General features: G+C 35.9%; 2 protein-coding genes across 2 annotated transcripts in view; one reads left to right on the top strand and one right to left on the bottom strand.

Annotated features, from left to right (window-relative positions):
• Window positions 1-8357, bottom strand: part of LOC308187058 (adhesion G-protein coupled receptor V1-like) — a gene marked incomplete at its 5' end in the record, with an annotated part of 55809 nt that extends 47452 nt beyond the window's left edge. Inside the window, 4 exons of the mRNA XM_080609214.1 lie at window positions 224-789; window positions 3678-3791; window positions 5206-5310; window positions 8277-8357. Coding sequence (XP_080465340.1) covers window positions 224-789; window positions 3678-3791; window positions 5206-5310; window positions 8277-8357 — 866 coding nt within the window. The remainder of the gene's footprint in view (window positions 1-223; window positions 790-3677; window positions 3792-5205; window positions 5311-8276) is intronic.
• Window positions 6131-21526, top strand: part of LOC308187047 (adhesion G-protein coupled receptor V1-like) — a gene marked incomplete at its 3' end in the record, with an annotated part of 144508 nt that continues 129112 nt past the window's right edge. The window contains exons 1-9 of the mRNA XM_080609204.1: window positions 6131-6815; window positions 8039-8783; window positions 10138-10511; window positions 12344-12520; window positions 15495-15675; window positions 16296-16498; window positions 17153-17282; window positions 18902-18982; window positions 20306-20445. Of these exons, the coding sequence (XP_080465330.1) occupies window positions 8408-8783; window positions 10138-10511; window positions 12344-12520; window positions 15495-15675; window positions 16296-16498; window positions 17153-17282; window positions 18902-18982; window positions 20306-20445 (1662 nt within the window). The 5' untranslated portion in view covers window positions 6131-6815; window positions 8039-8407. The remainder of the gene's footprint in view (window positions 6816-8038; window positions 8784-10137; window positions 10512-12343; window positions 12521-15494; window positions 15676-16295; window positions 16499-17152; window positions 17283-18901; window positions 18983-20305; window positions 20446-21526) is intronic.

Genomic DNA, 21526 nt, shown 5'->3' with positions numbered 1-21526 from the left:
CAGTTCTCATATATAGTTCATAAATATTAAAATACTTCTGCATAATTAGACATTTTCTCCCTTGAAAATTCTATATCGTTTATAATAATTACACAGTAGGTGATTTCTATATTAATTTTTCACTACTGATTTTATAATTACTGTCAGTGAAATCCTAAGGATGCTTTACAGTGCCAAACAAATCCCTTAACATGACGAGATACTGTTTGAAGATCTGTAGTACCTTGAAATTTGGTCTTCATCAATGATAACAGTTTGAGTAAACAGGATACTGTTGATTGAAAGCACTCCATAGGGTTTATCATTTGGTTGGATGGTGACGTGAACAACAGATGGATTAACCAAAACAGCATCTCCCTGTAACGTGTCCTTAAGGAGCATAATTTGGAAGGTCTCAGCAATTTCTGGTATGGCATCATCAAGGATCTTGAATTTCATATATACTTCATGAACTAGAGGTGTGAAGACAATAGTTGTATTTGGCTGAAGATCTAGGAAGTCTAAATTGAGCTGCGCGTGTGCTGTTGAATTCCCAGTTATGATGGTGTAACTGACGGAGACTTCACATTCATCAGGTCCAATTAATTTTCCACTGTCATCCTTACCACGAATCACTTGAATTGTGAGCATTTCGACTTCCTCAGGCACCATGTAAGTGCTCTGAGCAAATCGCACAGGGCTGTCATTTTTCTTAATATTAATCTGAACAGAATTCCTTGTGGTGTTGATTTCAGCCCCTCCCTCCACACTCCTGAGATGAACAACAAACAATTCATCATTTTCAGGTATCTGGAAAAATAATAGTAGCAACAGGGTGTAAGTCCCATTTCAAATACATGCAGAACACTTACTTAGAAATATGTTATGTATATTTAGCAATAAAGGGAAATAATACAAACATTACAACCCTTTTCACATTAAAATAAACAGGCAAAAAGAAACTCGCTTGCAACTTTGAAAATCCCTTCTCAAAATTGAATGTTTCCATTTTCTAAGACATACTTCTATGCTATGGAAATATGAAAAAGTGGGAAAAGACAAAAAAAAAAAAAGGGCAAACAAAAACTAGGCAAGAATCAGATGAAGCTCTATCTTTCCAACTAGAGAGTGTGAGGAGATCCAAACTCAACTTGTGGAAGTTGCTCTGCTTGGACACAAGTGTTCCTGACAGTTATTTAGTCTGACATCTTTATTTGCTGATGTTAACACCATTTTACATCTATGCATGCCTGAAAGAACAGAGGAACAACATATGAACACAACCTACCTTGGCCCTTTTGTTCCTATTCAACGGGAAAAAGAACAGTTCCTACTTTCAGACAGACTCACATTCCCAGCACAGCTTCAGTCACAGCTCTGAGAATGTGCTTGCTGATGCTTATCTATTAATTAGACTTTGGCATTTCTACATGTGGTTTGTTTAGAACTGCACTTTAGTTTTAGCTCTTTAGTCTCTAATAACTGATGCAGCAGACAAAAAAGAAGGGTTTATAAGCCTTGAATTGCAGAATTTAATATTTTTTACTTTATATTATTACATTTTATTCCCCAGTCTTGATAGGCTAAGTCTGTTTAACTGGAAAATATCATTATTTTATTAATACAGAGAGATTAGAAGGAAATATTTAAATATTACATAAGATCCTCACATCTCATTCTTGTTGTGGACTCTCAGAAAAAACAGTATTATTTGCTTCTGAGATAAATTCCACAACAAAATTGCTTATGTGTTACTAATGGCATTGCTTTGTTATAGGGCTGATGAATCCTTTCCATGTAGTTCTGTTTACTGAGCAAAAAAAGTTCAGAATTCCTTGTGGTCCAATATTTCTTCTCTTTTTACACATTTGTTAATTGGCCACCCTTAGATCCTGTTTCAGGGCACAAAGGGTATGCACGCCGCTGTCTTTGTAGCTGAGGCCAATTTTGTCCCTTGTTTGACTTGTGGCACTTAAACTTGCATAATATTATTGACTGATGCAGGTTGTTTGTTTTTTTTTCCAGCGTGAGATTTGCAAGCTCTCTGTCACCTCTCTCCTACACTACTATTTCCTATTTTATCTTATTAAAATTGATGTTAACTTACGCTTGTTTTAGTTCACTAGTTCATATACTGTCTTGCAGTACAAAAATACGCATTTGACAGTCAGAACGTACATGCCATTTTAGTTGCAGATAAAATCTTAGTATCCTACATAAATAAGGCATTGTGGAGCTTTCAATTACATCATGATTGACCAATAAATACATGAGTCAAACTTCGAATATAATAGTATAAATGATTTCCAGTGCTGCCTTGCCTCTTTAATTTTCTCTTAAAGTTGCAATTATACTTAAAAAGGAAACCTGCACAGGAAAAGTACTATAAATGCAGAGCTGTGGAAATCAGAACTGCAGTCCCCTACCTTCTGTAAGGCTGCACAATTCAGAAAAATACTTGTTTCATTGGTTTCCCTAACTCAGATCCTAAAAGCTCAAATTAAGTTCTGACAGTAGTGTTACTGGATTCTTGTGAACTCTATCATCATCATCATCAATAAAGGTTTTTGTGCAAAATTCATCTTTCACATACACTTGTGAAAGACTTTCAAAGAGTGGAAAGACGTTGACTAGACACACCAAATACAGATCAAACTTTTAGAAACAGAAGTTTGAGAGCATTTCTCAGAATAAAAATAAATAAAATCACATCCTCCCAAGAGAAAAGACCCTAATAATTTATTTCTGTGTGTAAGTCACTGAAATATTACATTGAATTGGAAAGAGATGTTTCTACACTTCAGCACCCCAGGTTGGCACAGCCTCTTAACACTAGAGTATCAGTAGAAATGTGGAAGGACATTTTTTATAACTAAGAGTAAAAAGGAAACAAGCTGCTTTACAGTTCTGTGCTCACTTCTGAGACACACACCTTTCACCATTATTGTTTTCTTATGAATTTCTTACTAAGTTGTTTTGCATCATATATACTTATTTTGATGTCTCAGTTTTCCCTCTTAAGCTTATTATAAAGGAAAAGAAAAACACAAAAGAAAAGTGCAGGTAAGAAAAAAGGAAAATCACAAGTTGCAAATTAGAAGAATGTTTTGTTTACTCTGAGATAAAAAGAAAGCCTCACAACCTATGAGTTATGTTGTGGTTTTTTTTTGTTTTGGTTTGGTTTTTTTGTGTGTGTGTTGTTTTTTTTTTTCAATTGGCCAATCTGAAAACAGAAAAATGTTAATTATCACCTAGTATTCATGCTTTCCACAAGACTGCATGTTTGTTTCAGGAATCTCATCTATTTTTAGGATTTTTTCAAATATGTTTCTACCCTGAAACATATTTGAAAAAAAAAAACCACAAACAAACAACGACAAAAAATATTTTTGAATCTGCCTTTTCCCTGTGAATCTTCAATGTGTAATATTCTTTCTTTAGTGACAAAGATAACATGTCTGCTCAGCCAGGATATGCACATAAACTAAAACTATTCACTGATGAGAATTAAAGAGGGAGCTTGGAAAGAGTAAAAATAATAGACCAGAGAGCCAAAATTTAACATCACTTCATCAAATAGAACTGCTTTTAACCTTATTTAAGCCAAGCCTTTTTGTAACTTATTACTCTAAGTCTTTCCAGAACTTCAGTTAACCTTCTACGTATCAAAGCCTAAGATGAAGTCAGCTTGTTCCTACCTGATCATCAAGCACTGTTAAATTATAAATCAGCTTTGATCTCCCAGGTGTGAATGTAATATTTCCCTTAGCTGGACTTAGGTCTTCTTCAGCTGGGTTTGGACCATCTTTTATCTGCAAAGAATTGATTTGTCTGATGAGAAGTCTATAAAGCAGGAATACAAATCCAGTGCAAGTACAATAACCAATATGCAGTGTGACTTGCATAACAAATGACTATCTGTTCAGCCATCTCCAACTTACAACTTACATGAACATTCAGTTGTGAAAATCTGCTCTTTTCTGGCAGACAGTGTAAGTCAGAACAACCACTCTGAAGAAATCCCGTATTTCCAGAATAAGAGGAAGAAAACTACTTCCATATAGGCCTATGGGGACTCTTTAGTATATTCTGATGCATAACTGACTCTTTCATATTACAGAAAGGATATTCATGCAAATTCAGTTTGAATCAATAGTATTTCATAATAAATTCCAAGACAAAGTAATAGTACTTACTGGTTTTGTGTCCCTTCTATCTTAACTTGTGATATTAAAGATACTAAATTTAACAGTCAAACTCAAAATACTACAAAGCCTCTTAAAGGTCATATGGGATTTTTTGGTTTTAGAACATTTTGTAAATTATTTTTCAACATACATATATAATGATGTGAGACAGACCTAAGTAATTGTCCAGAGAGTAAGATTTACTGTACCTTAAAACAAACATATTTGCAAAAAATTGCACAGAGAATCATATTCAGTACTTTAACTATTCATGCTATATTTAGTATTAATAAAATCCAGTGCAAAGCTTTTCTGGTTTTGACAGGTCTAGACTAAAGCTTTGAGGTCTAGATTAAAGCCTTACCCTATAGGACCAGGCAACTAGTACAGAAATATCTATATGAAAGATTTTATATATAATTTTAAAGTAAATAATAGAGTCTGAGCTAGATAAGAAAAAGAAAGCAATGAAGTCAGTAATTGTATCACATTCAAATCACATATGTAAATAACAGGATAAGTATTCAACATGATTAATTATTTCAAAAGCTTCATTTGCAGGGGATTCAAGATAGAGATCAAGATACAGATGATTATAGATACAGAAATTCACCAAATCCTGAGCACTCACAGTTCAAAGTTGGGATAATCATTAAAGACTCACTTGAATATTTGTATGTAAAATAAATATTTTTTAAAAAAATTAAAAAAACTTAGATAAGACACTTCTTACATACTTAATATGCATTATTTTCTAGTAATACATACTGATGTTGCCTCACGTACCTTTCTAAATGACAGAATATACTCGGTTTTCTCTAGTACCTCTTAACGTTAAACAGTCAATTAAACAGTCAGATAATTACAGTATTTTCTATATGACGGTTAATATGAATCCCTTTTATGAAACAGATCTACCTAATGTAGATGTAGGTATTTTGTCCTTCTTCCCCTTTTGCAAACACTTCAATAAATTATGATTACAGCCTCTCAGTTTAATCCAACAGACTACTGTATGAAGTCTTTTGGATAAACTCACCTCAAAAGTTATGACGACCGTCCCATAGGTTCCCCTCTCTCTAATTAGAGTGAGCGGCACAAATTCATTTCTGCCCCTGGGCTCATTCACTGTGATTAAGGCAGACTAATGAGGAAGAAAAGGAACAGACAATCAGACACAGATCAAATATCACAGCAGAATGAAGAAACTGTTACCATAGAAATATCAAACTCCCACAGACAAGTTAATCCAATCCGCAAACCAGTCCACTGATGGCATACATTTCCTAGCAACCAATTAGTTCAGCTAATGAAAACCTTAAAAGATTTCAGATAAAAATGTATCACGTAATGCAATTTGTGTGTTTTTGTTGTTGTTGTTGTTTGTTTGTTTCTGTAAATGAACATAGTCAACATACACAAAGCACTGACATATCATCACTGGTATTTTTAGGAGCTCCTACACCCATTAAAAATAGGTTTTCACCATCATGAAGTCGTTTATTAGATAGCTAGCTATAAATGTACTCAGGACAATCATTTAGGTCACTGGTCACTTTTTTAGGCTATTGTAGGTAACAGATTTTGAAGATATCCACAAATCCCAGAAGCAGCTTGGCTTAGTACTGTGGCTCTAACATTTTCTTATGTTCTTATGTTTTTTCAGAGAAGTCCTATACAAAATTATATTGTCAGAATGCTGTCAATAAGGCATAGCTACTCGTTCTACTAATACAACCTCTGTATTATTGCAAATATCATCTGCTGGAGTAACAACAGCATCTTATCCCAGAGGGTGTTATAAAATGCATATATTATGACAATGTTCCCTCAGTAATTGGTAATTAACCCTACTGCAAGAAGCTGTGCCTGCTCTTCAGAGGAACAGGTTTATATTCAGAAGCTACTTCTTTGTTTACATGCTACATTTCAAAACTGAATGTAATTCAGAATGTAATTCTAATTTAATACAAGTGTAAGAAAAAGTTTAAGTAGACTTGATGACTGAAAGGAGAAACGTTTGTGGTTAAATGTAGATGATTCTCTTTCCTGTCTAAGAGTGTCCAAGTATATTAATTTTTAATGTTAACTTTCTGAACTATTATGCATTCATATTTATTATTATAAATTGGAATTACAAGACACAGTGATGTGTAGCTTCACAGTAGTATTCTGCATGGACCTGCGTATGCTACTTCTGTTTTCTAAAGTACGTATTCCGGGAGTAGAATTGTACTGCAAAAGTGGTTGCCTTTAAAAGGAAGGCTTCATGGAACAGTTGTAGTATATTAGTATTTTACTTTATATTACATAGTATATTACTTCTTACTGTAAGGAAGATTACAGTAAAAGGAGTCTCCACATTTTCCTTTTCTACTCAACGCTGATGCATGCCTGCCAGGACTCTCATTCTTTCTGTATCACTGAACAGGATTTTGAGACACAGAGGACACTTCGGCAATGTTTCTTTGACCTGGCAGTTGTTTGATAATAACTCTGCACTGAAGCCAGGAGAAGAATTCTATGAAACTTATGGGACTGTGTGCTTCATGGATGGTGAAAGGTCGAAGTCAATAACACTACGTGCCATTTCAGATAGAATTCCTGAATTCAATGAATTTTACATTCTAAAGTTGGTGAATGCTTCAGGTATTGTCTTCCATATCACCATTTCCTTCATATCTGGTAGAAAAGAGTTATGTTTAATCAATCAAAAAGAAACCAACACTAGAAAGAGCATTGCTTTGAATCATGTCTTGATATCCTATGCTTTTCTGGTAAGGTTTTAGGTCTTATTTTTCATTTAATCTTGATTTCCATATATAGAGAGTTACTCAGTTCCCGAATTACTGTTAAACACATTTTGGTGATCTGAACTTTAAAAGGGATGCCTCTTGGTTTTTGAAATTAAACTTCTTAAAGTTCAGAAGTTTCATTTCAAAAACCAAGAGTTCTGAATTTCAGATACATAGATCTCCATGCACAAAATATAAAACAAAGATACTAACAAAGAAATAACAAAGGTATTAAAGGTTATGTGTGTCTACCATAATAGAGGTTGCTTTTTTGTTTGTTTGTTTCCCTAGAGGAGGTAAAATACTTGTAGTTACCACTTCACATGACTTAAATTACAACTTTAAATTGCTACTGGACACATTTCCTAATCTGGATTAATTCCACTTTAGTACTATTCATGGTCTTCTGTGCTCTGATACAAGTGAAAATGTGTGTTGGCCTTTCCTGTAAGTGAAGTCCATACGGATGTACAAAAGATTTCCTGCTTATAACAGGTAGATCACTGTACACTTTGAACACGGAGATTCTCCATTCACAACATGATCTTCATATCATGAATTCTTACTGTGCAAAGATAGATGACTAACACCAGGACTGGGCAGCAGTTTTAACACACAACTGGTTACTGTTTCTGCAAGGTGTATGTACTTCTGTATCAGAGGCAACAGGCAAGATTTTGCCATTCTCTATTCCTGTAAGTCTTTGAGCAATACAAGAATTGAATTTGGCCCCCATGCTTATCAAACGAATCAAAGGTAACCTACCTTATTGGCTAATTAAGAAAAGATGGACCTTGTCATGTTTCACCTGAAAGACATCTGTGTGTTTTACAGCTGAAAAATAGCATGTGGGTTTGTTTTCTACTGAAATTACATCAGCACAGTGTTTTAAGAATAATACAATTAACCTATGTAATTTTCAAGTTAGATCATTTGCTATAAGTCCAGAGGATCTTAAAGGAGGGTTTGAGGTTTTTTTAGAAACTTGTTTTATTAAAAAAAAAAAAAAGTACTTTGAAACTTTTTTCTGAGTGTGTTGTTTAATCATTAACTTTTACTCTAACTTCTATTACGCAGGTGGGTCTCCTGGTCCTGGTGGTCAGTTATCTGAAACCAGTCCTACTGTAACTGTCATGATCCCTTTCAATGATGACCCTTTTGGAGTGTTTGTTATAGATCCAGAGAGCCAGGACAGAGAGATAGTGGAAGATACTCTTTCTGAAGATGACCTTTCCTATATTACGGACTTCACCATCTGGAGACAGCAAGGCACCTTTGGTGTTGTCCGACTAGGTTGGGAAATACTGTCTAGTACCTTCCAAGCTGGACTGCCATCAATGGTAGATTTCTTGTTGCTTGGATCATTCCCAAGCTCAGTACAATCACAGCCCCACATGAGGCGCCATCACAGTGGAACAGACGCTCTGTATTTCAGTGGAAAAGAGGATGCATTTGGCATTATCGGTCCTGAATACCCATAACAATGGAAATAATGCAGTAACCAATTTTACATTTTCAGCTTGGTTAATTCCTAATGTCAGTACAGATGGCTATATAGTTGAAAAGGATAACGATAATGGGACTTTATATTATGGTGTGAAAATTCAGACAAATGATTCTCATGTTTCTGTAGTGCTTCATTATACAGCATTAGGGTCCAATATGACATACATGGCTAAAACATCAGTCATGAAATACCTGGATGAGAATACTTGGCTTCACGTTCTGATTACTCTGGATGAAAGTATAATTGAATTTTACGTTGATGGAATTCTAGTTCTGGGAGGAATGAAGAGTCTAAAAGGAGAAGCAATTCTTGATGGTGAGCCTTTGCTATTTTTCTCCATATATAAAGCTCTGAAATGCATAGTCTAGCCACTTCAAAGGTGGAAGAAATACACTGAAATGATTATATCTGTTAAGTTAATTGAAAGGAATGGATAAGAATTCTTTGAGGATTTTCAGAAAGCCTATGGAAATTGTGTGAATGTTCTAAAAAATTCAAACTGCTGCGATGTTGAGTGAGAGTAGAGGACTATTAATTGTATGGTGTACTATTTTATTTCTGCTTTTAAAATTCCAGGTTGAAGTTTAAGAAATCAAATTTTCCATTTGTAAAAAGAATAGTACTTCTGCAATTAGTAATTTCCATCACACTTGCAGTACTGTAGCTAAGCTGAGAGGCTGAGAGGTTTTTTTTTTTTCCCTCCCTCGGTTTCTAGAACAAATATATGTGAAATGCAATTATGCTTTTATTGCTAGAAGGATATGTCTGTGCTGTAAATTTTCTTTATTAGTGGGGATGGCGTGTGTCTGGGGATAATGCAATAGTAAGGCAAGTATGTCATCTCTCTCCGTTGAATGTTGGGTAATACACAGTGGTGTGCATAGCAGCCCAGTTTTTCTCAGCATCCTCCACTTTGTGCCCTGGGACTTTTATCAGTTCCTGTGGTTGCTCATCTCTACAACTGCCACTCAGTGTCATATGTATGACAATACACTGAAGAGCACAGCTTTTTTTGTTTGTTTGTTTTCTTTCGTTTTCTGAAAGGCAACTGAAAACAGCTGATGTGTGTGTTTTAGCACAAGAGCATAGCATGGCACAGAATAGGATAGAGTAGGAATGAATATGAGGCAGCTGTGATCCTATAGTTTGGAGACAGAGAAATATAAATGCTGTTGTAAAAAGAGTTTGGAATTTGCATGGAATTACAGTGTGGTGGATGAAATGGATGTCCAGAAGGGTTAATGCAGTAATCATGAGTATCATCAGAATGGATCAGCTGCCCTAGCAGAGGGAAACAAAGTAGGATTTGTTCAGCAAAACAAGGGCTAAAAGGGGTTGCAGTTCTGCTCTGAAAATCTGTGGAGGAAAGAGGGAGCCTCAAGTCTCTAAGACTTATAAAAATGAGGGATGATGATAATGTGCTGCTAGAACTAATAGGATGAAAAACTTGGACAGCATAGGATGGAATTGTTTGGCCTGTGAGGACTTACCTGTAACATTGAGATGAGGCTCAAGGAACCTCCTGATTTTGGATCTCAAGATCAATATGATTCCTCATCCAGGGACAATGAACAGTTTACCATTGGTTTTTAAGAAAAACAGGTAGTCAGTTGCTGACTGTTTCATACAAATACAATAACATGAGAAAAAATTATAATTTCCTTCTCAGGTCCAGGAATAGTAAGAATTGGAGCAGGAATCAACGGCAGCAGTAGGTACACAGGGTTAATGCAGGATGTAAGGCTTTATGAGCGTAAGTTGACACGAGCAGAGATCTATGAACTTCATGCAACTCCTGCAAAAAGTGATGTCCACCCTGTCTCTGGGTATTTGGAGTATTGGCAAGGAGAGGCCAATAAATCATTCATCGTGTCTGCAAAGGATGACAAAGAGGAAGAAGGAGAAGAATTATTCATACTAAAGCTCATTTCTGTGCGTGGTGGAGCTCGAATTTCACAAGAAAACACCACAGCAAGATTAAGAATACAGAAAAGTGATAATGCTAATGGTTTATTTGGCTTCACTGGAGCATGTATCCCTGAGGTAAGGTGGTCATAATGGAAATTGTAGGTGATATTTCAGGCACAGAAAGCTAAATGGCAGGACCAAGTGACCTGAACAAACCCTAGATTTTGCAGTGTTTGCTTTTGTGGTTAAGCAAAGTTTTCCTAGGATTTGGAGATGCATATGTTCTGTTAATACAACCTCAGTTCCACTGGGATTTACTATATAATTTTAAAAAACTAAAGAAAAAAATGGTTAAGAAAATTTAGTTTACTATATAAACTGAAGACTAAGGCTTAATTTTTTTTTTCTAGAAAAATATTTTACCTTCACTTCTGTTACATTTGAGTTACCAGTTAAAATGTAAGATTTACTTCTCTGGTTTTTTTTTGAGAATGGATTATTGCAAAGATTTTTATTTTAGTTTTCTGTGTCACATGATGTGTTTGAGATAATTTTACTAGAGATCATGCAATGACAAAGTGTTATGGATTTTTCCACCTTCATTTGCTGTCATAAACTAAGTTATAATTTGCATATGTTTGATGTCAGTTGGTTGATTTAGTAGTGGTTTTTTTTGTTGTTTTAGTTTTAACAGATGAAATCTTTTTTCAGTGGTATCCATTCTATATGCAGAGTGTAAACTTGCTACTTTTTGAGGAGGCTTGAAATAAACATAAATCATTCTTTACTTCTTTAATCAATTATAAGGGGGAATAACATGATAGCTATCTCTACTGGTATTGGATTACTTTGTGGAAAAAAAAATTTAATATAGTTTTCATTTGGGAACTCTTATGAGCTTTAATTACATTCTTTTTTAATCAAAGTGCTTATGATGTTTTTAAAATAACTGTCTTGCCTGAGTGATACTAGTTTTCAGTTTGGTTCAGTTTGCTTATTGTGTGCCTACCATATGCTATGATAATAGATTCCTTCAGGTTCAAGTACCTCTGATACGCTGTGATGCCACAGATCATCAGCCAACCATGAAGAAAAAAAATAATTATATGGCACGGTAATTGTTTTGCACCTATCATATGTCCATTTCACCAGGGAAGTATTAGAGCTCTTAGTGGTGATGCAGGAACACAGCATTTTTTTACCAGTAGTTTAACTGTGCATATCTGTCTACTAGGCAGCTGAAGTCACACACAGTATCTATGCTTTCTTACAAAGCAGCCCTGAAATTTATCTAATGCATAAGATAGCTTTAACCTTTCCAATAACTTTCAGATAAAATTATTTTCTATGTTAATTTTATGAACGTTATTTTCTAAAATAGAAGGTCAGTACCAATTAAAGCTTCATTCCAGAGACGTGAAGTTGTCGCTGCAGAAGTCATGTTATCTGTGAAGATACAGAATTGTAAGGAGGACAGTAGAAGAGAAAAATCTGTTTTTCTGAATGATGATGGTATAGTTTATTTCTATCCATAGTGTGTCTGGTTAGAGAAAGTGCTGATCCAAATCTTTCTTTAAATTATTGCTAAGGAAAATTACAATATTGACGTTATTATAAAGCAATAGTTTCATTTGCTTTCGACAGGTACATTTCAAGCATATTGATTCTGTCTCTGACGCATAGTTTTAGGAAAGGGGTTGTGTCCAGGACGAACTGCAGTGTATTGTTATTTGTTACCTTAATAGTCCTCAGGGAGGCATCAGACTTTTGCAGATTCCACTAGGATTGTTCTGATTGGCATCAAGGTCAGTTTCAGCTTCCTAACACTCCAAAAGAGCTGAAAGTAACATGACAGCAATTTTTTACTTGAACATTTGTCTGGCATTAAATATTTTCGTGTTATTTAATGAAATTGCCTTGATTTACTTTGACAGTAATAAACGTTCCAAATTTTTGCTTTCTTCCAGACTGCTGATGAAGGTTCCACTATATCCTGTGTTGTGGAGCGTACAAGGGGAGCCCTAGACTATGTGTATATAAAGTACATTATCTCACAGGTTGATTCCACTGGCATTAATTACTCTGTTACCGATTTTTCTAATAGCAGTGGCACTATCACATTCGTTCCTTGGCAGAGATCAGAGGTAAACCCTACCTTCCTATTAACAATTCATCCTGTCCTTTACAAACCTCCTGGAAAATACCTTCTGAGGGTGCTTGGCTGGTTTGCATACTAGAGAGTGTTTACTTCACATGGCTTTTCTTATTATTATTTTTTATTTTGTTATTTTATGTTGTTATTTTTTTGTTATATATATATTTTCTTTCTTTTTTTCCATCCCTGACAACAAGAAAGTGTTATTTGTAGCTCTGTGTATATGTCAGTTCAAAAGTCACCATGTGTGCATGTACATATTAGATATATGTACATATACATAAAAAATATTAACTGTATTTATGTGTATGTGTACATATACTTTAAAAAGTGTAGATAGTCCATGTACTTTCGAAATTGGAAAATGATCAGGTTTGATCTGAGTGTTGTAACTCAAATTTATGTCCACAACAATTAAATAGGCAACAGTAAGATTCATTGCTGTTCTTGCACTCAAGGCTATCCAGGTTCTGTCTCCTTTTAAATTCAAAATCAGAAACAGGAGATTAAAGGTGTTCTTGTAACAATAGCTGTTTTTGAGTCTCCCTGAAATGATTACTGTCTGCTTTAATCTATTCCTCTGCATAAAGTGTGCGAGCAACTGGAACATAAGGAAATTATTCAATATTCTGGCCTTAGAGACACCTGAAATTGGTAATCAGAATTGCATCTCTGAGTTGGGGGAGAGAAAGAGAAATGATACATAAGGGAAGCTTTAGCTGCTTCTGAGAAAGCTTTCTAAAAGTCTTACGAAATTCCTTATCTGAATTAGTTTAAAAAAAAAAAGAAAAAGAAAAAAGAAATACCAGGATACCAGGATACACTGAAGAGTAGGAATTCAAAGCTACAGAGGCCCACAATTAAAAAATTATGTGGGCAGACTGGAGGTCCAAAAGAGGGCCAGAAAGATGATCAAAGAGCTGGAGAACCTGTCCTCTAAGGAAAGACTCAAGGGGTTAGATCTTTTCACCCTTTAGAAGGGGACTTTGATCCCATTATTACAGTACCTAAAGGGCAGCTCCAGAGTTGACAGAGGCTCTCTCTTCTCAAGAAACCACAGGAGAAGACAGAGGGCAAAGAGTACAAAGATAGAGTGGGAGAGGTTTTGTCTTGAAATTTTTTACAACTACTGGAACGACTTCCTTAGGGACAGGGTCGGGTTGTCCCGACCTCAGCATCTGGGCCAGGGCAATCCCAAGCACAAACACAGGCTGGGCAGAGAAAGCACTGAGAGCACCCCTTGGGGGGGGAAGGACCTGGGCGTGGTGGTTGATGAGAAGCTCGACATGAGCCGGCAATGTGTGCTTGCAGCCCAGAAAGCCACCCGTACCCTGGGCTGCACCAACAGCAGCGTGGGCAGCAGGGCGAGGGAGGGGGCGAAGGAGGAAATTCTTCCCTCAGAGGGCGGTGAGGCCCAGGCCCAGGCTGCCCAGAGGAGCTGCGGCTGCCCCATCCCTGGCAGAGCCCAAGGCCAGGCTGGATGGGGCTGAGGGCAGCCTGGGCTGGGGGGAGGTGTCCCTGCCCATGGCAGGGGGTGGCGCTGGGTGGGCTTTAAGGTCCCTTCCAGCCCAAACCAATGTATGGTTCTATGGTAGAATTCCCATCACCGGGGGTGCTTAAGATGCAGTTGAACATGGTGCTGGATTATTTCATCTATTTTTTTTTTTTCCATGAAACATTGAACTTCATCTTTTGATGTCCCATCCAACGTGGGCTGTCCTATGATTAAAATTCTGTGGTAATAAACAGCGTGTGCTAGAAATAGAAATAAAAATAATCTGTTTCAATGAATTCAATCCTGATGTACAGCACAGAATTGTTAAATTTATTTGAAGAAGTGGTGCGGGACCACAGTACTGTAGAAACAACATACACTTTCTATTATTGTTTGTATAATAAGGATGAATTGTGAGTAGAAAATACCATCCTCAGTTTCACTTATATCAGGCTGCAGAAGTCAATGTGGACTCAAATTCGCTGAAGTCATTTGCAGGGATCCCAGTGACTTCACTAGAACTGTGAATCTGGATAATGTAATGACTGGCAAAAGCGTGTGGTATCTGAAAATAGTTCATTCATGTTATAATAGTTTGTTCATTCAGCTTTATTTCTCTGTGAAATGATATCACTGCATTTCATACAATCATATATAGCAGAAATTTCCAAAGCTTTTCTAGCATGGCAACATAGACGAGGCCCACATTACTCTATCTAGTGGCAGAAAATGGCTGATGTAGGCTCTTGCTACACAGCTTACTGGTCCAATTTACTGCATACATACAGAGGAGCTAATGTGCATGGCTCTAAGAAACGGGCTGGTAGCAAGCTGCTCTTCAGGTGGGATATCCTAAGGGACTTTCAACTGACATTTGTAATCTACTCATTACCATGCCTCTAAATATGATCAGCTACTTAAATGTTTTCTATATGTTTGTCCGACCATATCGAAACATAAAGAAAGATGGAATTTTCTGAAGTGAATGTGTTAGCGTGTTTAGAGCAAGGTTATGTTAGTAAATCGTATGATCTGCAGGTCAAAGTGTCAGGTGGTATAATAAGCTCAATTTATTTGCTCTCTAAATTGGATTAATCACTGTAATGTCTCTTCATAAGCATAATTTCAAAAAGATTTTAAAATTTATCAGATATTTCATGTTCAGTACATGGAAATTAAACTCTGCTTTTGTGAAGATATACAAAACCAACCAAACAAGTATTTATTATCACTTATTTATGTAGTTTGAAACAATTCAGAAAATATGCCTTCCATTTCCAGTAGCTTGGAAGCATTGTTTTTGGAAAGCATATTCTAGACATAAAATGTTATCTTAGAAATTAGTTGAATTTATGTGGAGAGCAAAAATAGTGTCCTTTGCTTTCAGAACTATACAGCAGATACAGCTGACTGACTAATCAAAGAATGTTGCATGGTTTGATTTCTCCATGATTTGGTCCTTCTCTAGGTGTTAAATTTGCATGTTATTGATGATGACATTCCGGAGTTAAATGAATATTTCCGTGTGACATTAGTCTCTGCAGTGTCTGGAGATGGGAAACTAGGTTCAACTCCTACCAGTGGAGCAAGTATAGATCCAGAAAAGGAAACTACTGATATCAGCATCAAAGCCAGTGACCACCCATACGGTAACAATGATGGGAATTATACAGCTTTGTTTCAGATTATTGTGTAGTTCTTTCCAGTCAGATGAAAACTTTGCTTGGTTGTAATAGTTGAGGAAGCAATCTCATATATTCCACTTTATCTAACTTGAATTAATTCATTGTTTATATACATGAATGAATACTGAATTAGTTTTCTTTTATAATTTTACAAAAAGGCCTCAAATCTTCCCTGCCCAAACAAGCAATGATTCTCTTGTGAGGGCAAATAAAGGCTCTGCATGTAGTTGATCCTGTCCAGGTTTTTCATCAAATGAGAATTCCTGACAATGAGAGTCATTTCTCCATATGTCTTGTACCAGTAAATACGCAAAACCGTGGCCTGTGAGGCTCTTTTGGGAAGAGAAGGTTTTATTATTGTGCTGTGCCTTTTATCAAGACTGACAAGAATATCAGTGAGAGAAGGTAAGGCACACAGCACATCTCTGGAAATAGTGTGATTGAGGCTTAAGGGTATACTGGTATATGTGGTTTTTAATTTCAGAACCATCACAAGATATGTTATCAATCACTTTATTTAAATTGTTTATCATCTTTAAAATTTGTTATGAAAAGCCATGTAAGTAGTAATTCTTGTCTTCCAGGTCTGCTCCAGTTCTCTGTGGGGCCACCTCCTCAGCCAGGTGATAAAATGATTCTTCCAGCCTCTTCTGTGCCCCATATTACTATTAAAGAAGAAGCTGGACACGTCAGATTACTGGTAGTTCGTGCACAAGGCCTTCTTGGAACAGTTCTGGTGGAATACAGAACAGTGCCAGTCACAGCTTTCAGTCCCAAAGATTATCAGGTATGGCAACTGCCAAGGTGGTATAATTGTTTTGGAATTAATTAGAGTTATTTATCGTGGAGATAGCTTTCAGTTTGACTGCTCTAGCCCAGCTATGATTCTTTCACAGAAAGACTACTTTACAAGGTGATGTGGCAAATGGATATGTAATATTCACTTAAAAATATACATCATGTGACTTCTCCATTCTTTTCTCTGCAGTAAGTTGCATTGTCTAGGAAAAGCCTCTGGTTTTGAACTTTTTTTTTTTTTTCTTAACAGAGTTTTCAGTGTAGCAATTTGTGAGTTTTGCTGTTGTTACAGACCATATTATTCAAGTGCATGTACAGGTTAACATTATGCTTGTACATACTGGGATTTGTATATGCCTAGCAAAATAACCTGCATGTATCTGCACTTGCTTGTCCAACTGATCATTTGTGCAGAAAAATAAGAAAAATGTACATGAATGCAGATGCTCACCAGTATGTCAACTTAGATGTCTTCTTCTTTTTTTTTTTCTTTTGTAAAACAGATTTTTCAGATTTTTTTTTAAAGCTTAAGTGAGGAAAAGTAGATGTTTTGAAAAAGACAAAATGAAGGTTCTGTTTCTTTTTTTTATATGGATGAAAACATTAGACTTGAACAAAAATATGAAGAGCTCTTATATTGCAGGCTGTTGTGGGTACACTGGAATTTCAGCCAGGAGAAAGATACAAGTACATTACTGTTAACATCACTGATAATACTATTCCTGAATTAGAAAAAACGTTTAAAGTGGAGCTGTTGAACCCAGAGGGAGGAGGTAAGGCACATATATCAGTCCCTTAGTTGTATTTTCATGACCTCTACTCGTTCATAAAAATCTTGTCTTTCTTGGCATTATTTTCTATGTTATTTCTGAAAACAAACAAAAAGCACCTCTACATCCCCACCCCCATACAGCTGTCTTTTTTCGTAGGGAAGAACTGTTCCTCAGTTCTTTTCTTAATCCTTGGTGGAAACAACCAGATCCCATAGCAAGTATATTATTACCATGTATTAGGGAAAGTGTATCACTGCCATCTGTTAGGTCATCTAAAGGCAATTGCTGCTTTTCACTTTGTATAACTTCATGGTTGGTAATGAGAACTAAAATAATGCAAAAATATATTAGCAATATGTTGCATTTCAAAAATATGGAATATTTATAAAATATTTAAGGCTAAACAGTCAAAGTGTTGTGTTTTTGTTTGTTTGTTTTGGTTTTTTTTTGTTTTGTTTTGTTTTTTCTTCCACATGAGTGAAATCAGAAGAACTGCAATACATAGGTCAAATGGATTATAGCAGTAATAGGCTGTGGATGTTGAGGGCCATAGGGAGTTTGCTGAGCTGTAGCTGCAGAGGTAGCTCGTAGATAACTGTCTGTAAGAACAAGACAAACACTTGAAAGAATTATTGGTTTGAAGGGCTAGTCTGAAGGGACGGCAAAGCATAGTGGTGCTGCCACATAAACCCCTGAATACCTTACAGATTTTTTTTTCCATTTGAGAAAAATTTTAACGGAGATTGTAAAGCTTGTTGGAGGGAAAAGTAATTAGAAACACTGACAGCCATAAATTGATTTTTTTTTTTTAAACTGATGTTATTTTTTTAAACAATTCGGAAATTGCAAGTGTGGTCCCTTCTGGGAGGATGTATCAGATTTCCTTGAATTAATCCAGCTCTCTGCTATGATTGTATGTGTCTATGGTGCAACATGGTCTCAGTGATTCTTTTGGTAAAGTCTTGAGACTTTTCACGTATTTTGTCTTTTTGGTTGAATAGTTGTTTTGTTAAAAGGAGTCAAACTTTTCTCTTTCAAATTGTTGTGACAGAAAATTTACAACTAACTTTAGTAATCCAGTAACTATATAGCCTTTTTAAAATGAGCCTTCTTTTTGGCCTTTCCAACACAAACACAAAGCTTATGAAGTCCCCATTAGTTAAGTTTTCTGCAGATTTTCCCAACATTTTCACTTTGTGAGAAAATATTAGAATAAGGAGCTTGAGGGACTTTATCGTCTCCCCTACCTTTTTTTTTTTTTTTTTTTTTTCAATTTAGATTCCTCCATGACAAGCCTCAGTTAGGAGTGAGAAAGGGGAAATACAAAATGGGGACACAAAGAGGGAAAGAGAGGAAAGATAAACTATGTGTATGTGTTTTCTTTCATTCTGACTTCCCATTGCTATTTCCAATGTCATAAATTAAGTAAGAGGTGGCATATGTAAATATTTCAGTCTTTATTAGAACTCCTGTACACTTTCAGAAGCAAAGTTGATACCTTCCTAGAGTGCTTCCCTCTTTTTTTCCTGTTGTCCAGAATAGTTTAAATTTCTCTTTGCTTGCGCTCTGATTTATAAATGTATATATGTGTATATATCTGTATGTCTGTCATCTTAAAGTTGCTGAGCTCTTTAGAAATGATGGCAGTGGTAGTGGTGATGGGAACATGGATTTCTTCCTTCCAACTGTCCATCAGCATGGTAAGCATTTTGGATTAATCTTTATTTCTTTATGCTAACTGTAATATCCCTCATGAACTACACTACTGACACAGTTTATCATAGTGTTATTTTGCTTGTGGTTTGAGATATATCATAGAGTCCTGTCAAAACATTCTTTCCCATTTTAAAAAAGGCTTAATTTCAACAACAGTCAATACTAACCGTAATACAGAAAATAACAGCTTCTCTATCTTCAAAGCTGTATTTTTATAGAACACAATGTAGTTATTCCAGAAGTAGTTAGAAAAATTAGCTTTGTTTGTAAATTTTGTAAAATTTTCTGGAGAGCAAAGAGGAGAGAAACTTTTTAAATTTAAGGTAATTTAAAAATTACCTGACTGTGTGTTTTGATACTTTCTTTTGCCACTTGCTTTATGCTTTGATCTCTGCATCTCAAAAATACTCTTAATAAAAAGTGGTGTTAGCTCTTTTTTTTCTAAAAGAATGCTTTGATTATTTTTCATTTTTGAAGTCTATTTTTGTCACAACATACAGAAAACAAAGATAATTTAATCTTGAGAAAATTAAAAACATACAATATGCAGAAATAAGATGAAAACAAAAGCACCTACTATGAGGGAAACGCTAATGATGGCGGATTTTGAATTAAACCCTAGAGACCTGAAAATATTGTGTTAGCACCCATTATCGAAATCAAATAATTTATTCCACAGTGACAGCCTGATTTTCTGTTTTATTTGAAAATACAAAGGAGTTCAGTTTGAACCTGAGAGTAAGTCTGTGGTTTAACCACTTTTTGGAACTTCCTGGGAAGTGTTGTTTCCTCTTCTGTGTTTCCAGATTTTTTTTAAAATGCCAGGCTCTTTCTCTTTCTAAGCAGCAAGTTATCTCACACAAGATGATCATTACAGTAGTAGAATTTCCTGGACTAGCTTTTTCTTTGTTCCAGCTTCAGTTAAAATAGTACCTGCTTTTGTCCTGTCTGCACTGCTTACACTGTGTTTTACCACGTAACTCTCCCCTACCCTAAATTCTAGTTCATTTTCCTTAATTAGACAAGTAATTTTATTTTTGATCCTCTCTTAAAATATTTGCATTTTATATGTTGCTTTGGAGTGTTGTTCCATAGAAGGGCTGCCAGGACTGCATTATTGAAAGTGAGTTCCTTATCCATGTGGATAATTATTCCACATTTAAAACAAAAAAAAAACACACCACAAAATGCAAAACAGCAGAAATATTCCAGTTATGCTTTTCTGTGTGCTTTTTGTAACAAACTTCCTTAGCTTTTAAGAAAAGATGGTATAAAAAAATAACTCATTTTGGCACTTGCACTTACAGCCAGCTTGGGAATTGCATCCCACATCGTTGTGACTATTGAGGCTTCTGATGATGCTCATGGCGTCTTTGAGTTCAGTACTGAGTCACTCTCGGTAAATGGAACTGAGCCTGAAGATGGAGATAGCAATATTATGTTGCAGGTTAGAAAGTTTTGGGTCTCATATTGCTATGCAATCCTCTTTTATGTCTATTTTACAGAGCATTCTGCAATATTTTTATAATAGGTCTACAGCATTTTAACTTAACTTTATCATGTACATTTGTCTTGACATTTTATACTTCACTTTCTAAAGTGTATCTTTCAGCTTAAAACTAAAATGTTTTATATAAGTTTAAATTTACTTCTACTTGTTTACATTTGAGGTATGAATATTTTAAAGCAAGTGCTGATGACACAACAAATACAGCAAAGCTAAGATGATAAAGATTACACTGTTTTTAAAATTAGTTTATTTTTAACTCATCATGTCAATGACTTTGCACTGTATATAATGGAGGGGCTGGATTGTGTGCAGCTTGCAGTTGGCAATGACATGCTTAAGATCCTCCGGGTAAGGATTAAGGGACATGGAAATAAGTTATAACAATAAGATGAAGTTGTTGTGGGAGTCTGCTATAGACCACCCAGCCAGGAGGACAACATTGCCAAATTATTCTATAATGAACTAAGGGATATCTCTAGGTCATCTGCCCTTGTCCCTGTGGGTGACTTCAACTTCCCAGATGTTAGCTGGGAATACCATACAGCCAATACAAACAGGTACTGGAAATTCCTGAGGCACGTTAACAATAACTTGTTGGTACAGTTACTCTGGAAGCTGACTAAGAAAGGTGCCCTCCAGATTTGTTGCTTGTAAACAGTGAGGGTCTTGTGGGTGAAGTGGTGATTGGAGGCTGTCCTGGCCATAGTGACCATGAGATGGCTGAGTTTAAAATCTTTGGTAATAGGAGGAAAACTGCCAGCAAAAGTTCAGCCCTAGCTATGGAGACAGCAGACTTCAGACTACTCAGTGAACTAGTTTGTGAGGTCCCCTTGGAACCTGCTTTTGAAGGTATTGGAGTCCATCAGTGCTGGTTAGTTAAGTAACACCTCTTAAGAGCACAGGAACAGGCAATTCCAAAGAGTCAGAAGTTGAGCAAGCTGGGCAGAAGGCCAGCTTGGCTGAGCAGGGATCTTATTCTAGAATTTAGGCGAAAAAGGAAAATCTGTGGGCATTGGAA

This window comes from Anser brachyrhynchus (genome assembly GCF_964034855.1).
Source record: "Anser brachyrhynchus genome assembly, contig: SCAFFOLD_126, whole genome shotgun sequence".
NCBI classification, from domain to species: Eukaryota; Metazoa; Chordata; class Aves; order Anseriformes; family Anatidae; genus Anser; species Anser brachyrhynchus.
Note: the sequence above shows the minus strand (reverse complement) of the source record. Positions and strands in the feature narration are given on the sequence as shown.